This window comes from Mustelus asterias, chromosome 22 (assembly GCF_964213995.1).
Source record: "Mustelus asterias chromosome 22, sMusAst1.hap1.1, whole genome shotgun sequence".
In the NCBI taxonomy this organism is placed as follows: Eukaryota; Metazoa; Chordata; class Chondrichthyes; order Carcharhiniformes; family Triakidae; genus Mustelus; species Mustelus asterias.
The window spans coordinates 1,552,598-1,564,699 of NC_135822.1; the positions used below are offsets into that span (position 1 = coordinate 1,552,598).

The 12,102-nt window shown below is 41.5% G+C and overlaps 1 protein-coding gene across 1 annotated transcript in view; it reads right to left on the reverse strand.

The window, feature by feature from the left end:
- LOC144509679 (rap1 GTPase-activating protein 1-like) overlaps window positions 1-12,102 on the reverse strand; it is a 220,362-nt gene that overhangs the window by 161,014 nt on the left and 47,246 nt on the right. Inside the window, exon 2 of the mRNA XM_078238455.1 lies at window positions 7,536-7,629. Coding sequence (XP_078094581.1) covers window positions 7,536-7,629 — 94 coding nt within the window. The remainder of the gene's footprint in view (window positions 1-7,535; window positions 7,630-12,102) is intronic.

Consider the following 12,102-nt stretch of genomic DNA (forward strand, 5'->3'; position numbering starts at 1 on the left):
GCACTCTGAAAGCTCGTGCTACCAAATAAACCTGTTGGACTTTAACCTAATGTTATGAAACTTCTTACTGAGTATACAGTAAGACAATGAGCTGTAGTATATTCGAAATGTAAACACCTTGTGTAGAACGGTATATCGGTTTCACTGAGGAAACTGAAAAATTCCTAAATAAAGACCCTGGACAGAAGTCAATGAGTTGTACACATGTCACAAAAAGCAAGTTAACAAACATCAAATATCAAACCCAAATTTCTACTACATAAGCCTGATCCTTTAAATAGTTCAAGCAGCGAATGCACAGCCAAGTGTTATTCTGAAGAATGTAAAACCACAAAACAGCTCAAGCTAATTCTATAGAATCTTCAACCTGAGCAGCAACTATGATGCTGGAAATGGCTGCAGCATTGCAGCATGAAGCAGGGGGGGGGAGGTGGAAATGATCATGTCGATGAGCTACTGCAGGCAGGGCCATGTCCTTCAAACCAGTGCACTGGTTATGTCAACAATTTCATGGAAGATGTGAGAATTTGAAATGAAATATCCTACATTTTGGAAATTCCATCGATCTATAATTAATTTATTTTTCTTCGTCAGAGCTCTGAAGAGTATCCTGAATCGAGATGTTAGCTCTATTAGAGTCATAGAGGTTTACAGCATGGAAACAGGCCCTTCGGCCCAACTTGTCTATGCCACCCAGTTTTTACCATTAAACTGGTCTCAATTGCCCACATTTGACCCATATCCCTCTATACCCATCCTATCCATGTAACTATCTAAATGCTTTTTAAAAAATAAAATTGTACCCGCCTCTACTAATACCTCTGGCAGCTTGTTCCAGACACTCACCACCCTCTGTGTGAAAAAATTGCCCCTCTTGACACTTTTGTATCTCTCCCCTCTCACCTTAAACCTATGCCCTCTAGTTTTAGACTCCTCTACCTTTGGGAAAAGATATTGACCATCTCCCTCATCTATGCCCCTCATTATTTTATAGACCTCTATAAGGTCACCCTTCAGCCTCCTACGCTCCAGGGAAAAAAGTCCCAGTCTATCCAGCCTCTCCTTATAACTCAAACCATCAAGTCCTGGTAGCATCCCAGTAAGTCTTTTCTGCATTCTTTCTAGTTTCATAATATCCTTTCTATAATAGGGTGACAGAACTGTACACAGTATTCCAAGTGTGGCCTTACCAATGTCTTGTACAAACTCAACAAGATATCCCAGCTCCTGTATTCAATGTTCTGACCAATGAAACCAAGCATGCCGAATGTCTTCTTCACCACTCTGTCCACCTGTGACTCCACTTTCAAGGAGCTATGGACATGTACCCCTAGATCTCTTTGTTCTGTAACTCTCCCCAACGCCCTACCATTAACTGAGTAAGTCCTGCCCTGGTTCAATCTACCAAAATGTATCAACATTAACTCCATCTGCCATTCACTGGCCCACTGGTCCAATTGATCAAGATTCCGTTACAATCCAAGATAACCTTCTTCACTGTGCGCTATGCCACCAATCTTGATGTCATCTGCAAACTTACTAACCATACCTCCTAAATTCTCATCCAAATCATTAATATATATGACAAATAACAGTGGACACAGCATCTATCGCTGAGGCACACTGCTGGTCACAGGCCTCCAGTTTGAAAAACAACCCTCTACAACCACCCTCTGTCTTCTGTCATCAAGCCAAGTGGTATTATCACTAGACTGTTAATCCAGAAACTCAGCTAATGCTCTGGGGACCTGGGTTCGAATCCCGCCACGGCAGATGGTGGAATTTGAATTCAGTGAAAAAAAAATCTGGAATTAAGAATCTGTTGATGACCATGGAACCACTGTCGATTGTCGGAAAAACCCATCTGGTTCACTAATCTACTTTAGGGAAGGAAATCTGCTGTCCTTACCTGGTCCGGCCTACATGTGACTCCAGAGCCACAGCAATGTGTTTAACTCTCAAATGCCCTTCAAGAGCAACGAGGGATGGGCAATAAATGCTGACCAGCCAGCGAAGCCCATGCCCCACGAATGAATTTTAAAAAAGCCAATTTTGTATCCAATTGGCTACCTCACCCTTGATCCCATGAGATTTAACTTTATGCAACAACCTACCTTGTCAAAGGCCTTGCTAGAGTTTATGTAGACAATGTCGATTGCACTGCCCTCATCTACCTTCTTGGTTACCCCTTCAAAAAATTCAAATCAAATTTGTGAGACATGATTTTCCACTCACAAAGCCATGCTGACTGTTCCTAATCAGTCCTTGCCTCTCTAAATGCCTGTAGGTCCTGTCTCTCAAAATATCTTCCAACAATTTACCCACTACAGACGTTAGGCTCACTGGCCTGTAGTTCCCAGGCTTTTCCCGGCAGCCCTTCTTAAACAGAGGCACAACATTTGCCACCCTCCAATCTTCAGGTACCTCACCTGTGGCTGTCGATGATTCAAATATCTCTGCTAGGGGACCTACAATTTCCTCCCTAGCCTCCCACAATGTCCTGGGATACATTTCATCAGGTCCCAGGGATTTATCTACCTTGATGCACTTTAACACTTCCAGCACCTCCTTCTCTGTAATATGTACACCCTTCAAGACATCACTATTTATTTTCCTAACATTCATGCTTTTCTCAACAGTAAATACTGATGAGAAATATTCATTTAGGATCTCACCCATCTCTTGCGGATCCGCACATAGATGACCCTGTTGATCCTCAAGAGGCCCTTCTCTCTCCCTAGTTACTCTTTTGCCCTTTACGTATTTGTAGAAGCTCTTTGGATTCTCCTTTGCCTTATCTGCCAAAGCAATCTCATGTCCCCTTTGTGCCCTCCTGATTTCTCTCTTAACTCTACTCCAACAACTTCTACACTCTTCAAGGGATCCACTTGATCCCAGCTGCCTACGCATGCCACATGCCTCCTTCTTCTTCTTCTTGACCAGGGCCTCATTATCCCGAGTCATCCAGAGTTCCCTACTTCTACCAGCCTTGCCCTTCACTCTAAAAGGAATGTGCTTACCCTGAACCGTGGTTGACATACTTATGAAAGCCTCCCACTTATCAGCCATCTCTTTGCCAGCCAACAGACTCCCCCAATCACCTGTTGAAAGTTACTGTCTAATACCATCAAAATTGGCCTTGCCCCAATTTAGAATTGTAACTTTTGGACCAGACCTATCATTCTCCATAGCTATCTTAAAACTAAAGGTCACTGGTCCCAAAGTGATCCCTCACTAACACTTCTGTCACCTGCCCTTCCTTATTTCCCAAGAAGAGGTCAGGTTTTGCCCCCTCTCTGGCCACCCACATACTGAATGAGAAATTCCTCCTGAATACACTCAACAAATTTCTCTCCAATCAAGCCCCTAATGCTATGGTTGTCCAAATCCCCGACTATTACCACCCTATCTTTCTTGGAGCTATCTGTAATCTCCTTACATATTTGCTCCTCAATTTCCCGCCGACTATTTGGAGGCCTGTAATATAATTCTATCAAAGTGATCTCCCCTTCTTATTTCTCAGCTCTATCCATATAAACCCAGGTGAACCCTCAGAAATATCCCCTCTCAGTACTGCCGTGATATTCTCCCGAATCAAAAACGCTACTCCCCCCCCCACTCTCTTACCTCCTGTTCTATCCTTCCTACAGCATCTGTTATCTCTCCACAGAGGCTGTCAGACTTGCTGAGATTTTCCAGCATTTTGTGTTTTTGTTTCAGATTCCACCATCCGCAGTATTTTGCTTTATTTCATACTGCTATACTGGATTGAGAAACTTCTTTATCCTTTCTTTAAGGAGTTAAATTGGTGTAGGTATAGTGATGGAGCTTTCACACTGACCTAGCCTGAATGAATCAAGACACATCTTCACTTCTACAATCCATAGGGTTTTGGCTGTGAAATTCAAAGGGAATTTTCAGAATCACTTTTCCAGGAAATGTTGCTTTATTTGTGCAAACAGGAAAAGCAATCAGTCTCATCCTCTTCCCATTTCCTCCAAATTTTCATGATGACATTGTTACAGATTTATTACAGTTGAAGAAGTGTCTTGCATTGTATTACAGTTAAATGGCACATTCTTGTGCCATGCAATATTCGTACAAAATCATTGTTGTCATTATTTAATATAAACAGCTTTAAAATGGCAGAAAAGGGGAATTTTACAAGAGGGAATTAATGTTTTAGTTCCTTAGTTCACAGTAAGTTTTCATAGTGAAATCTCGATGACGCATTATTACAAACCTCTCGAATAAAACTGTGCATAACATTCTTACAAATGCATCAAAATATCCGGCAAGGGAACTCAGAACTTGAAGCTCTTTACAATGAGTGCATTTTCAGCTCTGCTGTTTATAACATTAAAATATGACTGTTCATTATCTTTGGTGACCGTGACAATATTTCAGCAACAAAATGGAACATTTCTATACCACATTTTAAATTATTTTAGATAAAGACTCTAAATACATTTAAAGAAATCAAATTCATCGCTGGTTGAAGTTTGTTGATGTGATTCTAACTAAAACAAGGGACTAATTATATACCAGATTTTTGAAATGAGAGATAGCTATCCTTTTCTCATTTGTATTAAGATCTCTTTGATTCAAGTCAAACGATGTGGACACAGGTGGGTATTTTAGATGGACAATCTTATTGCTGAACCGTTAAAAATCAATTCAAGATTTGCAGGGGGATTTTGATCCCTAAGCATTCGTATCTACCTCATACAGTGGGTCGAAACTTGAAAGGATATCCTTCACATAAATCACAACTCCAGTTACTTCACATTAGAACTGTCTAATGATCCAAATTTCTTTGAATTGAAGTTGAAGAAAACATGGCTTTAGTCCCAAGTGGTTTTTTCTGGGATTGAGTATCTGGGCTGATGGACTTTGGGAGAGCTTGGAAGGGCTCTCAGGAGATGTGGTTCTCACAATGGGCACAGTTTCCAGGGTAACTTACATATATCTCCAGACATAAAGAGAGTGGATGGAAAAATTGCTTATCTCACCAGATGAATCGCTTTCTGAATGAGACAGAAAACCAGCAAATCAAAGTCATTTTCCATTTTCTTCATCTTCCATTGTGTTGCTAGATTCCCTCCTTCCAACCTACTTGAAATTCCAGTCTTATATCTTTTGCTGTTTCCCTACACTTCTGAGCAATTCTAACTCTAAATAAATCTGACTATCAGATTTAACCTGAACATTTCAGTCCAACAGTTATTATGTTTTGGAGGAGAGGTGAGGAGGTATTGATCACCAGTGCACTGAGGACAATTATTATTCCTATGGCATTCTAACCTGCGTAAAGATGCAGATTTCGGAAATAGCCTTTTTGCTGTGAGCAAAAGTTCCATGTTTCCCTACATATTATTATCAGAAAGATATTCTATTGACTTGGCAGAGGAGTGACAAGTTTTCTTCGATCTTCAATTAAAAGAAATTTGGATCATTAGTGAGTTCTAATGTGAAGTAACTGGAGCTGTGATTTATGTGAAGGATATCCTTTCAAGTTTCGACCCACTGTATGAGGTAGATACGAATGCTTAGGGATCAAAATCCCCCTGCAAATCTTGAATTGAATTTCAAGAGTTCAACAATAGGGTAGAGGCCCTTTGTTGCTGGCGAAGAACAAATCCTCTTTTAGGTTAGCGTTGAGCAAGTCACTGGTGGAGAGGAACTGTATGATTCACAGGGCTATGTGGGCAGTGTTACTGCAGCAGTGCCCTAGATGGGAGGCATGCATTGGAGACAGTTGGTGCCGGAACTGTTCAGTCTCAGTGCATCATTTCTTGGACAACCAAGTGGAAGATTTGGTGTGCCTTGTTTTCACACGTGGACTGAACCTTTGTCACCAGATTCTAAAAAAGACGAGTTAATCTTTAACAAGGAATGATTCTTCCTCCAGCTGTGAATGAGTTGAGTCACTGCAGACATGAAACACAGAAATCAAGCTCCTACTTTCAGGGGTGTTTTTCTGAAAATGGGATTGGCACCAATTGCAGTGCCACTGCGACCAGCACAGAACAAAGTACAAGGAAACTCTCTCCGAGGTAACTTCAGATTGAAGCCATGGAAATGCACCATTGCTGGATAAATTGTGGAAAAAGCAAGTTTTTAAAAGAGAAAATAGATTCTAGCATCGTGTTCAATTTTTAAGTTTAAATGGGGTTTACTGAGCAGTTCATCAGTGGACTGGGCAGCACTTTCTGATTGTTTATATACTCAGGAGTATATAAAAGCACAAGAAAACAAGTGTTTAGCCCAATGGGCCTATGTTAGTCCTTATCTACTCTACAAGCAACATCCAATTCCATATGTTGCTGAGCTATTTACTTATTCCCCTTTCCATCAGCCACCAATCAAACCTCATCTTAAATGTTGACATGGTCTCTCCTTTAGCCACTATCTCTGGTCATGTGATCCACAGCCTTGTATCAACCACTTATGCAGAGCAGGTTTTTCTGTTATCTTCCAAGCCTCAAAACACTTGGAGTCTATTTTGTGCCTTCATCAGTTTAAACACCACCTTCGAATCAGGCTGTCTTGCTCTGCCTTAATGGAAACACACCCAGATTGTCGGAGCCTGTCCCACATTTGTAATTCCTTTCCCCAGGCAGCATTCTAGTGATTCTCTCCATGTGACTTTACATTCTTCCTTTAATGTTGGACCCAAAAATGGGCACATAGCACTCAAACTGTGATAGGACTAAAACTTACCACTCCACCTTGAGTTACTAGGGTGGCACGGTGGCGCAGTGGTTAGCACTGCTGCCTCACAGCACCAGGGACCCGTGTTCAATTCCCAGCTTAGGTCACTGTCTGTGTGGAGTTTGCACATTCTCCCCATGTCTGCATGGGTTTCCTCCGGGTGCTCCGGTTTCCTCTCACAGTCTGAAAAGACGTGCTGGTTACGTGCATTGGCCACGCTAAAGTCTCCCTTAGTGTGCCTGAACAGGCACCGGAGTGTGGCGACTAGGGGATTTTCACAGTAACTTCATTGCAGTGTTAATGCAAGCCTACTTGTGACTAATAAATAAGTAAAACTTAAACTTTACTTCTTTGGCACAAAACACATTATTGCATTACCTTTTGCAGCAGTTTGAACATGGATTCTTGCCCAGCTTTTTGTGTAAACTGTAATGAATAGTTACTGTAACTGCTGATGAACGTTATCTTTACGGCACTGACAGCAGAAACAGACCCAACTTTGGCCAAAGAACGACAAGGTGAATGAATAATTTCTGCCTCTGGCAGCAGCAGAATGTGGAGGAAAATGTGGCTTTTTCCTGGTGCCTCTGAAGGTTGGGTGCAAACAGCAGTCCTCCTGGCCTATCATTTTTTTTTCTGGCTCTTAAGTGTTTATCCGCTGGATTCCTGCACAGAAGCCCAGCAGGCACGAGGCATGATACAGCAGCCAGAGATTCAAGTTACAAATGAGACGGTCACACACCATTTTCACAATGTGAATTGAAAATATCTCTAAAACATTCACAACAGACAACGTAGCAAGAGATTTGAGAATCTCCTACCTTGAGATATGACCGTGTAGAGTACGAAGGCTGAGATTCTGGACTTGGTGGCTCTAATGAATTGGAGATATTGTGATCTCCTCCATCATGCTTCCTGTTGGGAGGAAAATTAATTATTGGCTTAGTGCAACTGTGCATATCCATTTTCTTTCTTGTAAACTTCTTTCACTGTTCCTCCAATGGTAAAATTGAGCAAGCCCCAGTTAACCTGCAGTAACCAATTGGTATTCTCTGGGTCAACCCAATAATTCAACACACTGTTTAAGCAGAGGAGCATTGTGATCAAGTCTAACCCTCTCCTGACACAACATGGCCACGAGTATATCTTCCAGAAGGGGTTAATGGAAAGCTAGCCTGAGTGGTGTGCAGAATCCAAAGATCCAATTATAAACTTAACCATCTTGACATTATCGATGTAACAGAACAAGAAACAAACTGTGCTCCTGAAAAGTGGAATCCCTGGATGATTTTCTTTCCTCCTTCCAAGCGCACCGAGACCAATTACTGTATCCCTTCTACTAATGTGGCAAAGATGATCCAATTTGACAGAGCCCAGGGATTGAACTGGAGCCCATCAGCTTTGTACATCTCAATATCACTCCAGGCTATGGGACGATCAAGGGAGTTTGGCTTCACGAAACTGCGTTCAAATATTTACGACATTGCAAAGTCCCATCATACTTTCAACAGTGATTTACCGAAACAAATATAATGTTTTTGCTTTATTTCCACCCCCCCCCCCATTCAACTGAACTTTGTCCATCAGTGAAATTGTCCTAAATGCTCTCCAGTATTCAGAGAAGGAAGGTGAACCGACAGCTGAATGATTTAATGCAGATTCACAGCAGTAAATCTGAGTCATTTCACTCCCAAATGCAACATTCTAGATCTTTAATGCACAAGCATCAGGTCCGTTTAATATTTAAAATAATTACACAATGCATTAAAGCAACTTAAGTATTTTGCAAGTGCAAATGAAGTTAAAACATTGTGACACTATGAATAAAATTAAGATGAAGACTTCCCTTCTCCATTATAAGGCAGGTGAATCTAGGATTAATTTGGGACCTTCTGCTTCCCTTTAGAACAGACCCCATCATCTGCAAAATGCTCAAATCCCCAAGAATACTGCATCGAGGCTGAGATTCACTGCGAAAGAGCACAGCAGAAGGACTATCTACTGATAACCCTGCCTGGGCTCCTGTTACCGAACAGAAATACTGCCACAGCATAAAAGATTTATTTAACCTTTTAACAGCTATGATAATCCTCAGCTGCTGCTAAGGACTATTAACATGAAACATCCACCCAAAATATCTTGGTGGATCTTTGGAGCATTTACAGATCAAAAGAAAAATAAATCAGAATCATACGCTGCTTACAAGCAAAACAGAAAGATCTACATATGTAAAAGATTCACCTGAACATCGAGATCTAGAACTAAAACCTGCTGCAGGTGAAAGACAAAACAACGATTTAACTTCACTTACTTTGTTTAAGCAGTCAGAAAAATAAAGTCCTGGCACAGCCAGATTTGAAGGGTTGTATCGCTGCAGAGATGCAATCCAGCCTTCACAACAAAGCAGTACAACATTGCCTTTCTGTCGCAGCTTAAACTCCTGTTCAAATCATCAGCACACACTCCCGGTGGAGAAGGAGCCAGCCAACCACTCTTTACAAACACCGTTTCCCCAGAAATGGAAATTGCCCACTAAAGCATACACTGTTTGAGCCTTCGCTTTGCATTCATTAAGTGTGGCTTAATTAAGCAGACCGCTCCAGAAGGAATGTTACCATGGCAGCGAGTTTTGGGATTCACATCAGACCTATAGGCATTTGTACTCGTGTAGTTGTGTTGGGGGAGGGGGGGGACAGAGAGAGAGAATGGTATTGGCAGATTCAGCTTCCTCAGTGCTTCTTCACTCACCTTATCCTGGATGCCGCAGTTACGTGAGACAACAGTAATTACAATCTCACCAAGAGCATAGCTGAAACCAGCAGATGCAGGTGCAACCTTCAATAGCATCAGGTTTCATTAATATTACATGGACCTTTCTCCAGAGAACATTGCCTGGACTTTCTCTGGCAAAAGGAGCTTTTCACAGATGGAGAAACATTCTGTCTTTAACTTAGAAAATGGGACTTTCAGCCAAAATAAAACACGTTAGTGGTCAGTGGAAGTGTTTAAAAATGTAATTTTTTTGTGAGGAACAGCTGGGTCAGCAAACGGATATTTCTCTCCCTAACTTTAAACCCCAAGGATGATATTAGGGAACTGGTTTGTATCTCAAAAAAAAACCTCACTTTTCTGACCAACAGTCACAAGAAAATGAATAACTTTCCTAAACTTTTCAAGTATTCGGGTGGCAATACACAGTTTGAATTAGGGCAGCACTGCAGCACTTACATCATGGATCGTAAAACAGATTATATACCATTTAGCAAAAACAGCACCGGCTGAACTTTCATATCAACATTAATTGCTGTAATTAATCAATGCTTGATCCAAATTCAGGAAGGTGAACATGCCATTTCTATTTATAGCATCTTATTTTTCACATTTCCTGCCAAAAATCATTCTCAGAAACATATAATTATAAAAAGCAAGTAATTCTGGAACAGAGTGAATTAGCATTAAAAGATAGAGTGACTTGTAAAAGTGACAAGGATAGATAGAATAAATGAGTCAAAGAATCTTTGACCACATGGGTTAGATGCAAAGTTTGCAGAGATTGCCACACTTGTGGAATATTTTAACACATGGGGGTCCAAGCGTGCTTCCACAAAGACAAGGAAGTTGAAATTAACATTGAAAATAGGTAAGGTTTCTTCCTGAAGGGAAAACACCAGTACAAGAACTACCAGGGTCTCCGACAGCCATTGTAGAAGCACGAGAGTGAAGTGAGATGTTGAAGGCAGCAGTCACATCTGGGGACCTATCCTTCGCTGAACCTAATTACTGCAATAAACCCGACTTTGATAACAAGCTCGGTCTGTTACTAACGTTACACACTCACCCTGCAATCAATACAACCTGAGCAATAATATCTCAGTGTAGAGACTAGGTGATGTACCTAAAAATTCAAACAATTAACTCTAATGTTTAACAGAAAGAAAAAAGAATTTGTATTTCATAGCACGTTTCAAGATTTCAGGTCCTCTCAAATGCTTCATAACCAATGAAACAAGTTTGAAAAGTCACTCATGCAATGTAGAGAATGCAACAGCCAATTTGTACATGTGGAATTGCCGGCATTGGACTGGGGTAAGCACAGTAAGTAGTCTCACAACACCAGGTTAAAGTCCAATAGGTTTATTTGGTAGCACGAGCTTTCGGAGCGCTGCTCCTTCATCGGGTGAGTGATGAACTCACCTGATGAACATAGAACATAAAAAAACTACAGCACAAACAGGCCCTTCGGCCCACAAGTTGAACCGAACATGTCCCTACCTACTAGGCTTACCTATAACCCTCTATCTTACTAACTTCCATGAACTTATCCAAAAGTCTCTTAAAAGACCCTATTGAATCCGCCTCCACCACCACTACCGGCAGCCGATTCCACACACCCACCACCCTGTGTGAGAAAAACTTACCCCTAACATCTCCTCTGTACCTACTCCCCAGCACCCTAAACCTGTGACCTCTTGTGGCAACCATTTCAGCCCTGGGTAAAAGCCTCTGAGAATCCACTCTATCAATACCCCTCAACATCTTGTACACCTCTATCAGGTCACCTCTCATCCTTCGCCTCACCAAGGAGAAAAGACCTAGCTCTCTCAACCTATCCTCATAAGGCATGCCACCTAATCCAGGCAACATCCTTGTAAATCTCCTCCCCACCCTTTCTATGGCTTCCACATGAAGGAGCAACACTCCGAAAGCTTGTGCTACCAAATAAACGTGTTGGATTTTGACTGGTGTTGTGAGACTACGTATTGCGCCAATTTGTACACAGCAAGCTCACACAACCAGCAATAAGATAAATGACGAGTATTGCTTTAGCGATAATGATTGGGGGATAAATATCGGCTGGCACAACTGCTCTCCTTCAGAGCACATCACATTGTACCTTACATCCATCTGAAGGGTTAGACTTCATTGGCCAGGATTTTACATCTCATTCAAAAGATGGCACTTTCAATGTGTTGAACATCCTCAGTACTGCACTGAAGTAACAGCTGAGAAAATGTGTTCAAGAATCTGGCATGGGGTTTGAACCCATTGGACAAGATTGGAAATTTCTGCCCGAGGCCAATGGAGATTTCTGTTGGCGGACCCTCACCCACTCTGATTCCGTGGCAGGCAAGGTGGTAGAGTTCCAGCCATTATGCTTGACTGAGATAGAAGTGTCACCACCTAGCAAGGCTGAAGTGAGAGCTGCCCTAAAGTGACAGTTGTCACAACAACAGGAAATTTTGACCAAGTGAGATCCACCTATAATTTCTTCAGCCGATCAAAAAACATTAGAACCTTTTAAAGAGGATATATATTTAAAACAATATGAGAAAGGGCACCGATCAAAGATGGCTACCATCAGTCACTTGATGTCTGGTATGGTAAGTT